We start from the raw sequence: 21,051 nt of genomic DNA, 5'->3' as shown, positions 1-21,051 counted from the left end.
TGCTTTCGATCCTGAAATATATAGACAATTAGACTAATTGCACTCATTTTAACCCACCTTTGTGCTCGCACATCAACCCTGCGATATGCCTGCAGCCAGAGATTATGAGGTCTCACAAATCCAAATGTCCACCATGCATCAGCATCACAGAGTCCTGATACACAGAGAAATCCCTGAGCCTCAGCTGGTGGATTCAGGTTTTTAGGCCTGATGATCTGTAATACAATTCATTTAAAAACAGTTGAAATAGATCAGAATAAAAACAAATTGTTTCAAAGATTAAAAACTCGTGTTCAACAACATATAAAAATAATAACGAAAAAACATTTATCAGCACTTATCTTTTCATCTGGATCTGCAACTCCATTAAGACGATTGAACCTTGTAAACTTGAAGATCAGGTTGAAGGTTAAGCATGATTCCATATGTGCCAGCATTTCACCTTCAACTCATTCCTGACTTTAACATTGTAATTCTCAGGCATGGAAATCAGGAACAAGATAACCTAAGTAATGCAGCTTGGTGGCCATTCTCTACTGTACTCTCTGTTGGAGTGCAGCATGACCCGGCATTGCAGTATTTGGTATGTTTATAAATAGGCATTGTTATATACATCCATCATGAACTTAGTATAATAAAGCAAATGCCTTGTTAATGGTTGGTTTCCACTGAAATTAGGTATTGTAACATCCATTTCTGCCTCTAAAATATCAAAATAATTTTGTCTATATTGATATGAATGATTTGTGATTTTTAATGCAAGCCATTCTTTCTTTTCATACTCTGCCTTTTACATTCTTCATATTCTGCTGGATGCTGAAATCTTTTTCAATTGTTTTGGAAACATGCAAATATTTGGCCTATTTTGCTGCATACAAATATATCTAGATTTTCAATGCGGAAAGAAAAAAACAAATAATAATAAAAGCCAACACTAAAAGATGCATGTCTTTTATGGTCCTTTCTGCATTCTCGAAATAATGTTTTGTACATATAAAATGTATTTATCGAGTCATAGTCATACAGCAAAGAAACAGGCCCTTCGACCCAACTTGCCCATGCAGACCAAGATGCCCCCTCAACACAAGTGCCACGCCCACATTTGGCCCTCTATCTTGGAACTTCCTGAAGCACTTTACAGCCAATTTTGTTTACGTTAGTTTACAGATACAGCATGGAAACAGGCCCTATGGCCCACTGAGTCGACGTCAACCACTCGATCACACTAGTTCTATATTATCCCTTTTTTTCACCCACTTCCTACACACCAGTGCAATTTACAGAGGCCAACTAACCTAAAAACCACCATGTCTTGGGGTATCAGAGCACCTGGAGGAAATCCAAGTGGTCACAGGGAGAACGTGCAAACTCCACCCAGACAGCGCCCACAGTCAGGATTAAACTGGGGTGCCTGACACTGTGAGGCTACACCAAGTTTGTGATAAGGTTTGAGTTCAGGATATCATGGTACAAGGATTGAAGGAGATTGTTGGGATGGAATGAATGTTTGGAAATAAGTTGGTCTTGGTAGCCTGTGGGTTTAATTTGAATAAAACCAGAATAAAATTCATGCTCTGCACAAATCACATGAAATTTCATTGAAATTGTATTGGATTGAGCATAACAATATGGCACCACATGATCAAAGATGAGTCCTTGTGAACAGATGATAAGGAAATATACAATAATTACATATATAATTTGTAATAGTTTAATTAGCTTACAAATACAAAGATACAAGGAGGAGTGTCAATCTGAATCTAGAAGTTTACAGATGGTCAACATTGCAGAATTTATAAACAATAAACATGATTTTGAATTCTATTTCTATAACTAAAATATTTTCAGTCATAATACATAAACCATGCTAGATTTTAAGAATACTTTCATGTCTTCAGATGAAATGTTGACTTTGTTTCTGCTAGAGAAGTAGATGGAGAGGAGCTTATGGTGGGCTTTAGAAAATCTAAGCGTTATTTATCAAGTTCCCTTCACATGTTCAGTGTATTTGGATCCAAGTGTATCACTGTAAATCCAATCTTTGATCCTTTTTATTTGCCTTTTGATTTGAAGTAATCACCTTAAATAAAGAAACAAATTTATTTTAGATCTTTATTCTTACATAAGAGGCACGTATTGCTTGAGTTTGTGTAGTCTGATTTTGTGTGAATCATAGTATTTTTTTGGTCTGCTGACTAAAAACTGTACAACATTTAGATTTGAAACTCCTTTGGAAATATGATAAGTAAAAATGAATTAAAAGAATATTATGCTTTTGAATATTGTTTATCTTGTAAAAGCTGTCGTACTTCCTAAACCTCACCATTATGAACATCACCCACCAACCCTTAAGATTTTGTCATCCAACCCACCTTACATGCATGCTGCTATATTACTTCTCATTCCTATCCTTCATCTAGCAAGTCAAGTTAGGTTTATGTCATATGTATAAGTATGGTGAGATACAGGTACAATATAAACCATGCTTGCAACAGCATAACAGGCAGTTAAACTCAAACAACACACAGAACATAAAATTGTACATAAGTTATACAACTTTGTCATCCTTAAATACAGGAGAGGTGCCAGAAGACTGGAGGGTGGCAAATGTTGTATCTCTTTTCAAGAAAGGTTGCAGGGAAAATGCATGGAACTATAGGCCGGTGAGCTTAACATCTGTAGTTGGTAAGTTACTGGAGAGTATTCTGAGGGATAGGATATACAGGCATTTGGATGGGCAAGAGCTGATTAGGGATAGTCAGCATGGTTTTGTACGTGGGAGGATGTGTCTCACAAATTTGATTGATTTTTTTGAACACATGACCAAAAAGGTTGATGAGGGCAGAGCTGTAGATGTTGCGTACGTGGATTTCAGTAAGGCGTTCAACAAGGTTCCATATGGTAGGCTGCTCTGGAAGATTAGATTGTATGGGATCCAAGGAGAGAAGGCTGAATGCATAGCAAATTGGCTCCATGGAAGGAAGCAGAGGGTGATGGTGGAAGGTTGCTTCTCAGACTGGATGCCAGTGACTAGTGGTGTGCCTCAGGGTTCGGTGCTGGGCCCGTTACTGTTTATCATCAACATCAATGATTTGGATGAGAACATACAGGGCAAGATTAGCAAGTTTACTGATGATACAACAGTTAGTGGTTTTGCAGATAGTGAAGATGGTTATGAACAATTGCAGCAGGATCTGGACCAATTGATCAGGTGGGCGGAGGAATGGTTGATGGAATTTAATACAGAGAAGTGCGAGGTGTTGCATTTTGGGACGTCGAACAAGAGCAGGACCTACACAGTAAATGGTAGGCCTCTGGGTAGTGTTGTAGAGCAGAGGGATCTAGGAGTACAGGTGCATGGTTCCTTGAAGGTCGAGTCGCAGGTAGATAAGGTGGTCAAAAAGGCTTTTGCCATTTTGGCCTTCATCAGTCAGAGTATAGAAGTTGGGAGGTAAAGTTGCAGTTGTATAAGACGTTGGTGAGACCGCATTTGGAATATTGTGTTCAGTTCTGAGCATCAAGTTATAGGATAGATATTGTCAAGCTTGAAAGGGTTCAGAAAAGATTTACGAGGATGTTGTCAGGACTAGAGGGTGTGAGCTATCGGGAAAGGTTGAGTTGGCTGGGTCTCTATTCCAAGGAGCGCAAGAGGATGAACGGAGATCTTATGGAGGTATACAAAATCATGAGGGGAATAAATTGGGTAGATGCATAGAGCCTCTTGCCCAGAGTTGGGGAATCGAGGACATAGGTTCAAGGTGAAGGGGAAAAAATTTAATAGGAATCCGAGGGGTAACTTTTTCACACAAAGGGTGGTGGGTGTATGGAACAAGCTACCAGAGGAGGTAGTTGAGGCTGGGACTATCCTATTGTTTAAGAAACAGTTAGACAGGTACATGGATAGGACAGGTTTGGAGGGATAAGGACCAAGCGCAGGCAAGTGGGACTGATGTAGCTGGGACATTGTTGGCCGGTATGGGCAATTTAGGCCAAGGGCCTGTTTCCACACTGTATCACTCTATGACTCTAAATCAGTGATATAAAATGACTACAAAAATACACTTAGAAACAGGTACAAAGTAATGCAAGAGCGAGTCAGTAGTGTTCTGTTGCCGAGGTTGGATTAGGATAGTACAGGTCAGTTCAAGAACCTTATGGTTTGTCGGAAGTCTCAGGGCTTGGTGATAAGTTTGGTGGAATGATTACACACTGGATTATAGTCTGTGATAAGCAGAGACTGAAGGGCAAGGAACTGACAAAGAGGACTATGTAAAGATGATCAGGGGAGGCAGAGGAGCAGTTATGGGACTACATTGAATTGGCAGACTGGGACATGTTCAAGGATTCATTTGTAGACCTGAATGAATATGCCACAGTTGTCATTGACTTCATAAAGAAATGACAGACCTACAAAAACATTTTGAGTTTTCCCCAACTAGAAGTCCTGGATGAATCAAGGGGTTCGTAATCTGCTGGACTAGATATGTGACATTCCAAAGACATATAGGAAATCTAGATATGACCTCCAGAAGGCCATTGCGAGTGTGAAGAGACAATTCTGGACTAAACTGGAGACAAAAAATGACATTTGACAGCTGTGGCAGACCTTCAGTGATAACTTACTACAATGCGAAACTGGATAGCATAAGTGGGAACGTCTGTATGAATTCAATGCTTTTTGTGCGCGCTTTGAAAGAGAGAACAATACCTACACAAGTACCCATAGCTCCTGACAACCCTCAATTTTTGAAGCTAAGAAAATAGGCTGTGGGGGGAAAAATGAAATTTTCTAAGCATGTTTCTTGTTAGGACTTTAAATTGTCTTCTGAAAATTTACATATGCTCAATTTACTGTATACTTTTTAAACATGCAAAAATAAAATGTTCCCAATATTCACCTAATTTCTCCACTGCTTCAACGCATACACTTGGATACATCCCTCTTGTGTAAGTAGCACAGATGATATACATTTCAGTCTTTACCAACACAAGGCCCTCATTATTCTGTTCAAAACAATGAGCACCCAGTTATTAAAAAGCTTAATTCATATGTCAGTATTACTTTTAAATTAACATAAATAAAGCATAGATACGTGGTGCGGGAGAACTCAAAATTCATTGTGCAAAAATTACCAACTAATCAGTTTTTGTTTTAAACTTTAGCAGCTTATCCACATGTCAAATATTTCTCATTCAGATCAGTATTAGTTACTAATGCAAACAGTTCATAGAAATATCTACCAAAGGAGGGTACTATGTTTTTTGAAATACATAAATAGAACAATATCTGCCAATTTTAATCTAACTAAAGAATAATTATCATCTTACATTTTTACCATATATTGAACTCCTATCTGCTCTGACACATGTGTAGTTTATAGTCTTAAACAAGAGGCCATATTCTCGAATGACATCTGCTTGCGTGAAAGCATTCAGGAAGGCCTGAATTTCCTCTGCATCCAACTGCCAAAAACAAAATGATTCATGTTAATGAAAATCAGTATTTAATTAAAACGATATGCTGTGCTTTAATTCAGGTAAGGTCAACGATAAGTTATATCTTGAAGCCACACAACAAAATTGACTGATCAAAGGTCATCTACAGATCATAACTCCTACAGAGCATACCAGGTTCCTAGCCACTTAAGGACACCTAACTCATGAAGCACTGGCTAATGTAATCGCTGATAATAATGCAAGAGAAGATGCAGTTTTAACTGCCCTGCCACTACCCTCCTATAGACATTGCTAGGATTTTGGATGTTCAAACAAAGAAAGTAGAAGGAGCAGATGAGTTTTTAGAAAGGTTCTCGGTACTATATATGGAGCAGTCAGGAGATCTAAATTTTCGGAATGGGGCAAATTCTCCTCAGTACTGCACAATATTGTTAAACTGTCTGCCAATTAATGTAGCCGAAGCAATTAAGACAAACAGCATGGACTGGTCAGAGAACAGTTCTAATCAAATGGCTAATGCAGTGAGGTATCACTGGAAGGTTATTAGAAAACAAGAGAATCAGCCAGTAGTTAAGACAAAAACTGAATATGTAACAAAGAAGGAGGTGCCAAAGTCTAATTTAGATTTATGGAATGGTCCTCAGACAAGGGCAAGGCATGATTGCCAGATTGGACAAGGGCGCCAGAACCAGATTATCCAGGTTACCCTGATGAACCACCTCCCCAGAACTAATTTCCCCAAGACAACACTAGAGAGGGAATAGAATATTGGGACCAGACCGGTGTTATGCTTGCAGTGGATTAGGTCACTGGAGTAGGGAGTGCCCAACACAAGGACAAAATGAAGGAGAGGATCGACAGAGAGAGCAAAGAGGGAACTGGCAAAGAAATTAGGGGCAGAAAAGACAAACACCCTTCTCTCAAACTAATCCATTCTCACGTTCCTGATTAGCTAACTTGATGGTGACTGAATGCAAATCTGACAAAATACCTGTACTATCATTGCGAGTAGAGAGAAGGATGTGTACCTTTCTGGTAAATACAGGGGCATCCATGTCATCTCTTCAATCAATTTATAACCTTCCCAAGTCTAGTGAAGTTGAGAGCCTGTCCAGATTTCAGGGACAAGTTTGCCAGTATCCCATTTCTAAGCCAGCTGAAGTGGTGCATCGAAGCAAGACAATAAAACATAGATTTGTGATAACAACTGTATTGGATTGCAATTTGATGGCTAGAGATTTGATCTGCGCATTTCAATTGAAAATTGAGTGCAGTGACGGTGGAATAATAGTAACCCATGGGCTTCCGAAAGACAATGCTATTCAACGGTGACACCCCAATAGTGGTCCTTAGACTTAGATGAAGAGCCTCCTCTTCATATTACATTGGCCTATGATAGAAATGGCAAAAATAAAGAATTAGAAACCTTTGTCAGAATTTATGAAGGAAATAAATTGGAATGTGAATATTTTGGCACTGGTAACAGGATAAGAAGGAACTGCAGAGTATGTTAAAATACCCCAAGACATATGGAAACGAGCTTCAGAGGTTGCTCCACACATCACGAGGAAGGTGAATTTTCCAACAAGTGCAAAAGGCTTGGGAGCAATGGTAAAGAAAGCAATTGATCTGGCAGATCCGAATGTATATGAAGAACAAAACTTGTCTAATCAGTGGACTGTTAAGTTTTATCAGACCCCGAGGACAGTTGTTGCCCAGCTACGCCAGCATTTGGGGAGTGAGGTATATGAGTATGTGGACCCTCAAGTATGGGCAGAAGACGCAACTCAGGTAGGATGTGTTCGCTTTGAACCCATCCAGGTGACACTGCCTTCGATACAGCAGTACCCATTAAAACAACAGGCATAGTATAGACAAGCTGATTCGGGGATTGCTGGAACAAGACACCTTAGTAAAGTACCAGTCTATTTGCAACACACCAATCCTTGCAGTGCCCAAGACAGGGGAAAAGGGCCAGTACAGGATGGTCCAGGACTTAAGATCTGTTAATGCAGTGGTAGAACCGCTCCATGCCTTGGTGCCAAACCCGGCTCGCATTCTAGCTTTAATTCCAGCGGAAGCAAAGATTTTTTCAATTGTAGATCTGCAACATGCCTTCTTCTCATTACCTCTGCACAAGAACAGCCAGTATTTATTTGCTTTTACTTGCAGGGGACAACAATATACATGGACAAGACTACCTCAGGGATTTATTACTTCACCAACCTTGTTTTCTCGACATCTTCAAGAATAGTCAAGTTTTTAAAGGAAATCCACTTTAGTAAAGTATGTGGACGATTTGTTAGTGGCTAGTTTAGATGAGCAGAGCAATCGTGAGGATACTGCTCAATTATTGAACCATCTGGCAACCTTAGGATATGTGGTCTCTCAGTCCAAAGTATTAATGGCTCAACAAAAAGTAAAGTTTCTGGGAGTAATAATTTTGGCTAGAGAGAAGTTTAGAAAACAGCAGACTTGAACCAATTTGCGAATTTCCTGTCCCAAAAGAGGCGAAGCAAATGAGACAATGGCTCGGTATGGTGAACTACTGCCGACCCTGCATCCCTAATATTGCACTAGACACCAAGTAATTGACTCCTTATACTAGCCTAGAGGGCGTATTTCAGTTGTCCGAAGAAGCTCAGAAAGCTTTTGAGAATTTGAAGAGTTCTTTAAAAGCAGGCCCCAGCATTAGGGAGGCCACTCTACGATAGACCCTTCCAACTTTACTGTACCATCCTTTCTGAATGTTCAACTGCAGTCCTCACCCAAAAACATGGGGATAAGCACAGACCAGTGGCTTATTATTCATCAAAGCTTGACCCAGTAGGAAGGGGACACCCACTATGCACTCAGATCCTAATAGCAATCTATAATAGTCTACAGTCTGCTGCAAACCTGGCCTTACAGCAGGAAATAGTAGTCCCATTCCGAGGCAGCCTTGATGGGCCAACTACAAACTCAGCACCTGACAATGGCTCAACAAAACAAATATGAAATGTATATATTGAATAATCCAAAACTCCAATTTAGACATTGTACTACTATTAATCCGGCATCTTTCCTCATTCCACCTCCAGATGAACAGTCAGAACCAGGACATGACTGTTTGTTCATAATACAAGAAGAAATATCTGTGATGGAGGATCAGAAAGACGCTCCTATAGACGACCCTGACATGACACTATACGTAGACGGAAGTGCATCCATTGGGCCCCAGGGAGAGAAATTATCTGGGTACGTTATTGTAGACCAGGATGGGACCCCCCCCCATGTATTTCGCGCCAAGGGTCCGTGAAGGTATAAAAGAGAGGAGAGCACATTAAAGTGTGCCGATCTTCTGGGATAACGCATGGGAGTGCGCTGATCTTCTGGAGTTGTTCTATTTGCACGAGGCTGAAGGGCTAGAACGAGTAGAGACTAGGATCGGACTTGCAGTGTTGGACTAGGTATTGTATTGGTGTTGGATGATAAAGAAAGTTGATTACCAGTACTTCGTATTCGGTGTTTGACTGAACTAGACTGGGGGGGTAAGATTAGAACCGGAATTACATTGGGGGCTCATCCGGGATCTCAACGGAGTGCCAAACATAAATTTGCGGTCAAGGAATTGAGTCGTGTTGGATTGCGAGTGGAGAAATCGGTGCCACGGTGCGACTTTCGCATCGGTTTTCCCTGCTCTGCTGATCTGAGACGAATCGATCATTCGTGTGACTAGGTGGTAAGATTAGAACCGGAATTACACAATAATAGTTCAGAGATCAGATATCCTATGATGAATGACTTCCCTCTCAATACTCCAAATCTTTTCCACTATCTAAAAAACACAAATCATGAATGCAATGCAATATCCCCCAGTTGCCTGGATGAATGCAGCTCTAATAGCACTGAAGAGGCTCAACACCAACCAGAACAAAGCAGCTTACTTGAGTGGTGACTCATCCTTCACCTTAAACATTCATTCTATCCATCACCATGGCCGCAATATGTGCAACTTACAAATAACTGCAGTTAACCAAGGCTACTCAGACAGCAACTTTGAAGAAATAATTATTAATGCTTCAAATCATTGACCTCTGCATATTAAATGACCCAGTATCCATTTGCACTACAAAATAAGGAATTTTACCAAGTGCCACCACACCAGCAATTTTCCTTTTTTCATGGGAATTACAAAGAATCCCACTCCCATTCTGACCTGGGGTGGAATTGTGAGATGTTTTCTTTAGATCATTATAAACAAACATTCTTATCTGTTATACAAGGTGTTGAACTCATCACCAAATCTATAAAGAATTCAAGATTCTTACTTTGAATCCTCTGGAGGCTAACATCATAGAGTGATTTTTCACATCTATGATTGCACAGTCCTGAACGTGATTTGTTGCAATCAGGGCTTGAGTCAACAAATCCTGGTACTCGCCCAATTTCAATTTTTCCTGATAAAATAAAGGAAACATAACATTGTATCATAATTCAAAACATCAAAACCAAAGACAATGTTTTATTTTAATTTATGTTACCTTAATTGCTAGATTTGTGTTCTTCAGCATCATTACCTCCAGCATTTACAGGGATTGGTCTTTTAGTACCATTCATTTCCACAAAATAATCTTGTAATTGACTACATTGATAAAGGATACAAATCATTCCAATAAAGCAAATCCCTGTATCCAACCCACACTATTACCACTCAACTACAGCATAGACCTACTGTCTTACAGAGATCTGGGTTCAATCCTGACTACGGGGGCTTGTCTGTACGGAGTTTTTACGTTCTCCATGTGACCTGCGTGGGTTTTCTCCGAGATCTTCGGTTCCTCCCACACTCCAAAGACGTACAGGTTGGTAGGTTAATTGGCTTGGTATAAATGTAAAATTGTCCTTAGTGTGTGTAGGGTAGTGTTAATGTGCAGGGATCTCTGGTCGGTATGGACTCGGTGGGCTGAAGGGCCTGTTTCCACGCTGTATCTCTAAACTAATCTGAACTAAACACCGGTAATGAATCCACTATTGATAAGTCCTCCACCACCAACATTCAGAAGTTCACGACTGGTCAGAAGCCGAAATGGGGCAGACTTAACAATACCATGGTATTGTAAGCAAGTTAGAACCACTTTACAAAGATTATTTTTTTTCCACTGCAGGGAAAAAAACATGAAGACAATGAAACTTGGTAAAGTTAATGGCGGTGCAGTTGACTCTAAAGTAGGTGGTATGATAGACAGTGAAGATGATTCAGTGAAGATGTGAGGCAGAATGGGCAGTGAGATGTACTGGTCAGAAAGTCAGGACACTGCTTCTGGCCAACAGATCGGTACAAAATGGCTGGTCAAAGAGCAACGGCATCTGTGATTTGAATCTGAGCCAATTAAGAAAATACAAACTGCAGCCAAGCAGCATATGTGGAGGGAAATGGCCAGACAACATTTTGGGTCGGGACCCATTTAAAGGCTGATGGGAGTAGAGGGAGAATGCTGGTATACAGCGGTGAGCTGAAGGGTTGTGTCAAGGGCTAGAAGTGATGGATGGAGAAACAAGGAACTGCAGATGCTGGTTTCAGGTTGCAACTCTTGTTCAGGCAGATTGTCGTGGTGGAGTGGGGAAGAAAGCTAAACAAGGAGATGGGACAGGGAATATTTCTGGAGAACATACACAAATTGCTGCAGTAACTTAGGGGGTTGGTGAGGAAGGGATGATTGGTTGATGTCAGATGAGGGAAGATGGGAGGGGATAGCAGTACCAATAAATGCCTGTAACTGGGAACGAATCTGGGTGACAACATAATTGAGGGTTGTTTTGGAGGTAGTCTGGTTGATGGTCGAAGAAGTAAATTCGAATAAAAGAGTTTCGGAACTTTGGGGTTATAGCACGGAAGAGATCATGGTGTTACAGGCAGAATACGTTCAAGTTGTTCGGATTAAAACCCTAAGTGTTTCGCCCTGTCTATGATCTCCAGACATGCTGCCTGGTCCGCTAAGTTACTCCAGCACGGTGTTATTTTACGTTCAAGTCGTTGCCTGGAGCCCTGCTTCAAGAAGGCGACCAACACTGAACAGTAGACAGACACAAAAAGCTGGAATAACTCAGCGGGCCAGTCAGCAACTCCGGAGAAAATGGTATAGGTGACATTTCGGGTCGAGGCCCTTCTTCAGAGATGCTGCCTGACCCGCTGAGTTACTCCAGCTTTTTGTGTCTGTCTTCGGTTTAAACCAGCATCTGCAGTTTCTCCCTAAATATTGACACTGAACGGTCACGGTTACCATTCCGTAACTGTGGTCGAAGTCAGCTCAGGGCAGCATTCCTGCTATCTCCGGCCCGCACACCCCAGCCCGAGTCTCGCAGATGAAGAGGTCGGCATGCGGAGAGCAGCGAGAGAAGGATACAGCAAATGAGAGGCAATTCCTTCGCAACAGAAAGGCGGCTGACGGTGGCTCCTCTTGTATCTTTGGCAGCGGCGCCTCGCCTCTGGAAGGCGATGTCCCGCCTCTCGCACACTCCAATTGGGCTGAACAGCAACAATAAACAGACATGGGCGTGTAAAGAACCGCAGATCCTGGTTAAAACCGAAGATATAGACACAAAATGCTGGAGTAACTCTGCGGGTCAAGCAACATCTCTGGAGAAAAGGGAATAGGTGACGTTTCGGGTCGAGACCTTTCTTCAGACTGAGAGTCAGGGGAGAGGGAAACGAGTGATCTAGAGAGATATTAACAAATGAATGAAAGATATGGAAAACAGTAACGATGATCAAGGAAGCGGTCCATTGTTAGCTGTGGGGTAGGTGATAATGAGTATACAGACAATGAAACTCAACAGGACGACAGTGAAACTAGTACAACGACGGAGAGAGAAACAGACATCGATCGGATCAGCATAGACACAAAATGCTGGAGTAACTCAGCGGGATAGGCAGCATCTCTGGAGAAAAGGAATTGGTGACGGTTCGGGTCGAGACCCTTCTTCAGACTCATGTCAGATGCTGCTTGTCCCGCTGAGTTACTCCGGCGTTTTGTGTCTGCCTTCGCTGTAAACCAGCATTTGTAGTTGCTTCCCGCACAAACAGTCATCGGCACTTCTTTTAACGTTGATTGGCCAGGATAACTAGCAATCATAATAGCTTGGCCGGCATGGCCGCGTCGCCATAGAAACGCTATTTGCTATGTTTATCGGCACACTTAAGGCGGAAGAATCCAGTTGATATTTATAAACACAGCAAAGCACCGCCGGCGAAACACGCTGCGGGTGTTGCTATTGAAGCGGGTGGGGAGGTTGGACGTTGGTTGTGAGCGGCGCAGAGCGCTGCCGTGATCCTCCCTCCCTCCCTCCCTCTCTCCCCGCCTGCAGCCGAGTGAAGGAGCCGGACAGTGCGGGGAGCGGTTGGTTGGCAGTTGGCAGTTGGTCGGCCCTACTCCTCGCGCGCCGCCGACCATGAGCTGCCGGAAGCGCAGCGCGGGCCACATCACCGTCCACAGGCGGCTGCAGACAGACGGCTACCCCGGAGCTGTGAGTGCGGTGCGCCGGGGTTTAACGCCTCAACTAATAATAACCAACGGACCACACTGCGCACACTGCCCCACGTCAACTTTCATCTCGAATTTATTTTTAATCAAATAACGTGGTTTGTTCAGATTACCCGCCCTTAAAAGAGCCTATAATAATATCCATCGGACCACAATAACTAACTTTCCACAATAAAAGCCCCGTTGAGTTTCGCGTTATATTTTGTAGTGGAGAACATCGTCGGGGAAGGAGAGGCGTCGCTAATGGAGTATTAGCCCACATAACTAATTGATTTCGACATTTATTGTGTAGGTTTAATGAAAACCGTAGACGCAAAAAGCTGGAGTAACTTCCCGGAGCGCGGAGATGTCCACTCCATGTGGACGTTTCTCTGAACCCTCTCCCTCTCCCTCCGCCCCCTCCAGGGTCCCCGCCGGCATCAGACTGCCCAGTGCTGCGGGTACCTACCGGCAGGGAGCTCTCCAGCAGCCGAGTTAGGGGCTTCAAGCTGGGAGATCCAGGCATTGTCCGGGAGAAGGCGGGACACGATCCGTGCACTTCACTTGACTACTTTTGCCGGAGAGCGTGGCTTGCGTTGGACTGACTTATTTTGCAGTGCATTTATTTTAAATACGGAATATAACATTCGGTCCAGAATATTTGTTTGTGATGTAGAAATAATAAATAGTTCTAATGTCAGGGCAACGGCAACCTCAACATTGCAAAAGTCGTGTCGTCAGATTAAACCTTCAATTGTTTAGGGGATAATTACACTGCAGTTACAGTTACAGTGTTTGGCACCGACTCGTGTTTTAGATGGTATAAACCCTGAATCATTAAAAGGGTGGGTGGGTATCTCACAACTCAATTCCGAAGCAAGGCTGAGCTTATACTTATATCTTGAACACTTATACTTATATCTTGTTGATTCTCTGCGTTAAATTTGTTGACCACCTACGTTAAACAAAAAACATCCAAAGCTCTGGTTTTAAAATAATGGGATTGGAACAACATTGGATTAAAGCATTGTACAATGTTTTATTATGTCCCTGTTTATAAAACTTAAAATTCTGATGGAGTTTTCAACATATTCGCAATTGTATCAACTATTGTTTTTTTTGTGTGTGATTTGACCAAAAATAAATGTCGTCTTATTTCCTCGAACGTCTGCACTTCACTGGACTAGTTTTGCCGGAGAGCGTGGCTTGCGTTTCTGAACCCCTTCCGTACCCCGCCTTACTATGTTCTTGAAATACGGAGACTTGAAATTCGCTGCCTATACTTCAGTAATGTATTCCGATTTTTCCGTAGAATTCTAATGAATTTTGCCGTCTGATCCATAATTTACCTGCATCCTCTTAAACAAGCAGCCTCCTGCTTCATTGCTGTGCTGAGCAAAGTCGCAGATTCTATGCAAAATTGTGACGGAGAGACCCCGAACTTCAAGATTTGGATATTGTGTCAACAAAATCTCCAACCGTAGCATTTTCCTCTTGAGGGAGGAACAGACAGATAGGAGACGGAAGGCAAACACCTACTTTAAAAACCTCAAGCTTTACCAATATCAGTTTGATCGGCTACGGATGTTATTGCTAGGCTTGTATTTTAAACTAAATTGATATGCTGGCATCTGTTTTCTTATCATCATCATCCGCGGTCACTCGAAACGAGTATGACTGTCCTCTCCATAGGGACGTCTTCTTGTGGGTTTGCAGATGTCTGTAGAGGTCGATCCGCGATCCACACACCTTGGTGCAACGTGGGCAGCGGAGACTGTTGGTAGTCGCCGAGCCCCCTTCTCTCTCTCCTTATGGTGCTGTCACTTTGTCTCTGCGACACGGCGTAGTTCCATTTCGTGACGTCGTGCAACTCCTTCCTGCACGGATTTCCTCCAGGAGCGCCTGTCCAGTGCAATGTGCCCCCAGTGCTTGATGTGATGTGGAATTTCTTCAGACTGTTCTTGATGTTGTGCTTGAAGCGTTTCTTTGGCCCGCTGGGGGTTCGCCGACCTTCCTTCAATTGAGAGTATAGTATGTGTTTTGGGAGACGTGTGTTGGACATGAGGATGACATGGCCAGTCCATCAATGTTGGTGCTGCATTATTGTGGTGGTGATGCTGGTCATGTTGGCTTCCTCCAAAACGCTGATGTTGGTCCCAGCTGATCCTCAGAATCTTTCGTAAGGATCTTTGATGGTATTGTTCCAGGGCTCTCAGGTGCCTGCTGTAGTTGGTCCATGACAGCTCCATACAACAGGGTGGAGAGGACAACGGGTCTGTAGACCTGCAGTTTTGTTTGGGCTTTAGGTCTCGGTCTTCAAAGACTCTTTTCTTAAGTCTGGCGTAGGTTCTGCTGGCAAAACTCAGGTGATGGTTGATCTGAGTCGATGTCAGCTTTTGAGGAAAGAATGCCGCCAAAGTAGGGGAAGTGGTCAACGTTTTCAAGAGTGGTGTCGACCACTTTTATAATGGGCTGGGTTGACGGCTGGTTGGGTGGAGGTAGATGTGTAGGACTAGGCCCATGGCTCTGTATGCCTTGGCAAAGGCATTCACGATGCCCTGGAGGTCTTCTGCAGAGTGTGATGCAATGGTGCAGTCGTCCGCGTACTGAAGCTCCATGATGGCGGTGTTACTGACTTTGCTCTTGGCCTTCAACCTATTAAGGTTGAAGAGCCACCGTCAGTCCTGTAGAAGATTGGGGTCCCCTGTGGCAGCTCTTCAGCTCTGAGGTAAAGTAAGGCAGCAATGAAGACGACAAACAAGGTGGGTGCAATGATGCATCCCTGTTTGACCCCCGTTTCCACAGTGAAGGGCTCGGACTCAGAGCCGCAGTTGCTGAGCACTGTGACTGACATACCATCATGTAGAAGCTTCAATATGTCATGACAACCATGCCTTGATAGTATGCTGCAAAGAGCCTGGCGGTCTACCGAGTCAAAGAGAGTGGTGAATCTCTGGAACTCTCTGCCACAGAATGTAGTTGAGGCCAGTTCATTGGTTATATTTAAGAGGGAGTTAGATGTGGCTGAAGGGATCAAGGGGTATGGAGAGAAGGCAGGTACAGGATACTGAGTTGGATGATCAGCGATGATCATATTATCGGTACAGGCTCGAAGGGCCGAATGGCCTACTCCTGCACCTATTTTCTATGTTTCTAAAAGCCTTTGTCAGGTCTATGAAGGCCATGTGCAAAGGCTGCCTTTGTTCGTGGCATTTTTCTTGGAGTTGTCGTGCTGTGAATATCATGTCTGCTGTACCTCAGGATGGGCGGAAGCCGCACTGTGATTCTAGGAATACTTCCGCAGACAGTGGTAGAAATCGGTTTGTGAGGCCACGAGCTAGGACTTTGCCTGTTGTTGACGAGGCGAGATGCCCCTGTAGTTTCCACATTCAGCCTTGTCCCCCTTCTTGAAAATGGTCACTATTAGAGCATCCCTGAGTTCTGAGGGAAGCTCTTCTTTTTCCCAGACCGTGAGGAGTAGGATGTGGTACAGGAGCTCTGGTCCACCTTCCTTTAAGATAGCTGGGATCCCATCTGGACCAGTGGCCTTGTTGTTCTTAAGGCTCTTGATGGCATCTTGAACCTCTGTCTTAGTGGGAGGTTCTTCCATGTCTTCTCTGATGGGACTCTGGGGAATTTGGTGGGCAATGATATGCTTTACTAATATTAGTTTGATCGGCTACGGATGTTATTGCTATGCTTGTATTTTAAACTAAATTGTTACGCTGGCATCTGATTTCTTATAACTACATTGTTTCAATGCAAAACGTTTGAAAATTCAGGTTATATAAATCTAGCCATTTTGGCTGTTAAAATATTCTATTAACTTTGTCTATTACAGTCGACTTATAAATTGTATTTCTAAATACTCAACAACTTTATCTCAAAATGAGAGTTCCTGAGAATTTATATGAAAGTATATAACCCACATACCATATCGTAAATCTTTTGGCAGAGTTTAATATTGTTATAATTGAAGATTTGTATTTATTTTTGTGTGTGTGCAGAGAGAAATTTTTTTTGCCTGCTGATTTGGCAGAAATCAGTGTTTGTTGGAAGGGGTAAGTGCTTGCCTTCTGTCTCCTATCTGTCTATTCCTCCCTCAAGAGGGGAATGTTATGTTAGATGATGGAGATTTTGTTGCATGGAGCTACATCTGGATTGAAAGGAAACCAAGAAATGCCTTGAGGTGCATGTACACCCCAGCTTTGGCGCCAATGGTTAACTTGCTTATATTGAATTAGATGTGTAATTGACATCTAGTCTAATTCCAAAGTGTTTATGCTTATACATTCAAGGTTTTAAGATATTAATGCCATATGCTAACAAATGTATGCCTTTGATTTCTCTCCGCAACAGCACCAACTCAAAAGCACGTTCACTTCATCCTTTAACACACAGTATTTGAACATAATTATATTCTTCCTTTCATATCAATGATTGCAAACTATAATCTTGTAGACCATTTCTCACCTCCATAATTTCTCATTCACATGGACCCCTCCTACTTGCCTGGTACCCTGTCTGAATTATTGATTGACTAGACCAAGTGCCGACCCGTTGGCTTTGCGTTGGGGAGCTGATGAAGCTTTTTTTTAAATGATGCCGTCCCCCTGACGTCACTGGAAGGTGGTGGAATATTCTGGGGGGGGGGGAGGTTGTGGCACTCGGCAGCTTGAGAGCACATTGTGATTATCATCACTGGAAGCTCCTGGGAAAAGAGGTGTCTGTGAGAAGTTGCGGTTACCGTTGGCAACATCCCATTTATTTAATTGATTTGATTTAATTTATTGTCACTGTCTTCAATGAAGAGACAACAACATTCTTTTTCCCTCAGTCATACCAAAAATAAATAAATAAAATTTGAGAAAACACAGAACACAGTAGTCCACGACACAAACATCCCCACAGCAGCACCAAAGTTCCCCACTTTGAGGGAAGGAACCAAAGTCCAGTCAACTTCCTCGCCGATGTTTCGCAATGTTCACCCGTGGTCTCCTCCCGAGCACCCCGAAGTCGCCGCTACGGGCGGCCCGATGTTCAGGCCCTCTCGCCGGGAACCTCTCGTCCGCCACCTTCCACCGGAGTGCGCGGCTCCGCGTTGGGCGGAGATTCGCGCTGGTGACCCCCGGCAAAGGGTCCCAGGACTCGGCGATGTTAAAGTCGGCGCCGCCCGCGTTGGTAGTTCCGCACCCACAGCTCCGCGATGTTGGAGCAGCGGCCCAGCACTCCGGAGCAAGCGGCGATCCCAGGAAGGACTCGCCCGCTCCGCGATGTTTCCAGCACTTCGCAGCCGCTGCTGAAGCTCTGGTCAAGTCCCGGCAAGGTAGGGGGGGAGGGCGAGGACACGACTTGGATAATAGCCGCATCCTCGCTAGGAAGCGACTGAAGGACGGTTTCCACCTTACCCTACCCGCTTTCCCCCACATAAAATACCGAAAAAAACAAAAAAAACACTCTAAACATAACAAAATTAAAAAAGACAGCCAGACCATGGGCGGAGGCAGCTAGCAACAGCGCCACCTGATGTCCAGCTGTCAATGTTGGCACTCGGCAGCATGTGAGCCCATTGGGATTGGTGCACTGTGAGTGGCATTGTGACATAATCATTGGAAAGTCCTGGAACAAGGCTGTGTGTGAGAACCTTTTTTTGCCTTTTTTAATTTGAATCGTCAATAACGTAAAATATAGGATGAAATCTTAAGTGAACCTGATTACTGCATGGAGTGGAAAAATGTGTGACAGAATATGTAAAAAATCTAAGCGCTGCCACATAGCGTTTTGACGAAAGGTAGAAAAACACACTCACGTACAGACACACACACACATACATACAGGATGAGACTTTTAATGATATACTAGACCAAGTGCAGACCCGTTGGGTCTGTTTCCCCAATGGCATTTGCGGGGGGGGGGGGGGGGGGGGGGGGGGGCTGCGGCATCACACTCACATTCAGATTCAGATTCAGATTCAATTTTAATTGTCATTGTCAGTGTACAGTACAGAGACAACGAAATGCATTTAGCATCTCCCTGGAAGAGCGACATAGCAAATGATTTGAATAAATAATAATAAGTGATAATAAGTGTCCGGGGGGTGGGGGGGTGATTGGCAGTCACCGAGGTACGTTGTTGAGTAGAGTGACAGCCGCCGGGAAGAAGCTGTTCCTGGACCTGCTGGTTCGGCAACGGAGAGACCTGTAGCGCCTCCCGGATGGTAGGAGGGTAAACAGTCCATGGTTGGGGTGAGAGCAGTCCTTGGCGATGCTGAGCGCCCTCCGCAGACAACGCTTGCTTTGGACAGACTCAATGGAGGGGAGCGAGGAACCGGTGATGCGTTGGGCAATTTTCACCACCCTCTGCAATGCCTTCCGGTCGGAGACAGAGCAGTTGCCATACCATACTGTGATGCAGTTGGTAAGGATGCTCTCGATGGTGCAGCGGTAGAAGTTCACCAGGATCTGAGGAGACAGATGTACCTTCTTCAGTCTCCTCAGGAAGAAGAGACGCTGGTGAGCCTTCTTGATCAGAGTTGAGGTATTGTGGGTCCAAGAGAGGTCATCGGAGATGTTGACTCCCAGGAACCTGAAGCTAGAAACACGTTCCACCTCCGTCCCGTTAATGTGGATGGGGGTGTGCGTGCCGCCCCTGGACTTCCTGAAGTCTACAATGAGCTCCTTGGTCTTCTTGGAGTTAAGGGCCTGGTTGTTGTCAGCGCACCATGCTGCTAAGTGCTGGACCTCCTCCCTGGACCACCCCCCAAACACACAGGTGGGGGGAAGGGGGGTGAAAGAGGGGAGGGAGGGGATAGGAGGAGGAGGAAACGGGACAGATTTTGGAGGGAAAGGAGAGCGGGGTAGGGGGTGAGAGGGGGATGGGGAGAGAGATGTGGGGGAGGGGCGGATGGGGAGGAGGGAGGGAGGGGGAGGGGGGGAGAGGGGAAAGAGTGGGGAGGGAGAGTGGAGGGGGAAGGGGGAGAGGAGTGGAGAGGGAGGAGGAGGGGTAGGGGGAGTGATGGAAGAGGGACAGAGGGGTAGGGGGCGGGGGAGAGAGGGAAGGGGGTGGGGTAGAGAGGGAAGGGGGGTGGGGGAGAGAGGGATGGGAGAGGGAGAGGGGTGAGGAGAGGGAGAGGGGGAGGAGAGAAGGGGGAGAGAAGTGGAAGAGTGGGGAGGGAGGGAGGGGTAGAGGGGTAGCGGGAGTGGTGGAAGAGGGACCGGGAGTGGTGGAAGAGGGACAGAGGGGTAGGGGAAGGGGTGGGGGACAGAGGGGAAGAGAGAGGGGTCGGGGAGGGAGAGGGGTGGGGTAAGGGGAGAGAAGTGGAAGAGTGGGGAGGGAGGGGTAGGGGGAGTGGTGGAAGAGGGACAGAGGGGTAGGGGGAAGGGGGCGATGGGAGAGAGGGAAGGAGGTGGGGTAGAGAGGGAAGGGGAGTTGGGGAGAGAGGGATGGGTGGGAGAGGGAGAGGGGTGATGAGAGGGAAACATAGAAACATTGAAATTAAGTGCAGGAGTAGGCTATTCGGCCCTTCGAGCCTGCATCACCATTCAATATGATCATGGCTGATCATCCAACTCAGTATCCTGTACCTGCCTTCTCTCCATACCCCCTGATCCCTTTAGCCACAAGGGCCACATCTAACTCCCTCTTAAATATAGCCAATGAACTGGCCTCAACTACCTTCTGTGCCAGTGAATTCCAGAGATTCACCACTCTGTATGAAAAATGTTTTTCTCATCTCGGTCCTAAAAGACACACAGTTTTATTTAATAACTAGACCAAGTGCAGACCCGTTGGGTCTGTTTCCCCAACGACGTTTGCGTAGGGGGGGAGGGGGGGCTGCGGCATCACACTCATATTAACCACCCCCCCAAACACACAGGTGGGGGGAGGGGGGGTGAGAAGAGGGGAGGGAGGGGAGAGGAGGAGGAGGAAACGGGACAGATTTGGGAGGGAAAGGAGAGCGGGGTAGGGGGTGAGAGAGGGGTGGGGAGAGAGATGCGGGGGAGGGGGGATGGGGAGGGAGGGGAGGAGGGAAGGAGGAGGAGAGGGGTGGGGGATGAAAGGGGAAAGAGTGGGGAGGGAGAGTGGAGGGGGA

The 21,051-nt window shown here is 44.7% G+C and overlaps 2 protein-coding genes across 4 annotated transcripts in view; one reads left to right on the top strand and one right to left on the bottom strand.

The window, feature by feature from the left end:
* Positions 1-1,590: 1,590 nt before the first annotated feature.
* On the bottom strand, positions 1,591-13,682 carry pfn4 (profilin family member 4). 3 transcript variants are annotated; one of them, XM_033021317.1, is made up of 5 exons: positions 13,429-13,681; positions 9,768-9,896; positions 5,329-5,463; positions 4,899-5,004; positions 1,591-2,080 (listed from the first exon to the last, which is right to left on the bottom strand). In XM_033021317.1, the coding sequence occupies exons 1-5, from the start codon at positions 13,483-13,485 to the stop codon at positions 2,052-2,054; spliced, it is 456 nt and encodes a 151-aa protein (XP_032877208.1). In that variant the 5' UTR covers positions 13,486-13,681; the 3' UTR covers positions 1,591-2,051. The 3 variants fall into 3 exon arrangements, with proteins under 3 accessions (XP_032877208.1, XP_032877209.1, XP_032877210.1); XM_033021318.1 differs by lacking the exon at positions 13,429-13,681 and adding an exon at positions 11,721-11,910; XM_033021319.1 differs by lacking the exon at positions 4,899-5,004 and having other exon boundaries at positions 13,429-13,682.
* Positions 12,662-21,051, top strand: part of fam228b (family with sequence similarity 228 member B) — a 22,087-nt gene continuing 13,697 nt past the window's right edge. Inside the window, exon 1 of the mRNA XM_033021316.1 lies at positions 12,662-12,963. Within this exon, the coding sequence (XP_032877207.1) occupies positions 12,889-12,963 (75 nt within the window). The 5' untranslated portion in view covers positions 12,662-12,888. The remainder of the gene's footprint in view (positions 12,964-21,051) is intronic.

Source organism: Amblyraja radiata, chromosome 5 (genome assembly GCF_010909765.2).
Source record: "Amblyraja radiata isolate CabotCenter1 chromosome 5, sAmbRad1.1.pri, whole genome shotgun sequence".
Classification (NCBI taxonomy): domain Eukaryota; kingdom Metazoa; phylum Chordata; class Chondrichthyes; order Rajiformes; family Rajidae; genus Amblyraja; species Amblyraja radiata.
Note: the sequence above shows the minus strand (reverse complement) of the source record. Positions and strands in the feature narration are given on the sequence as shown.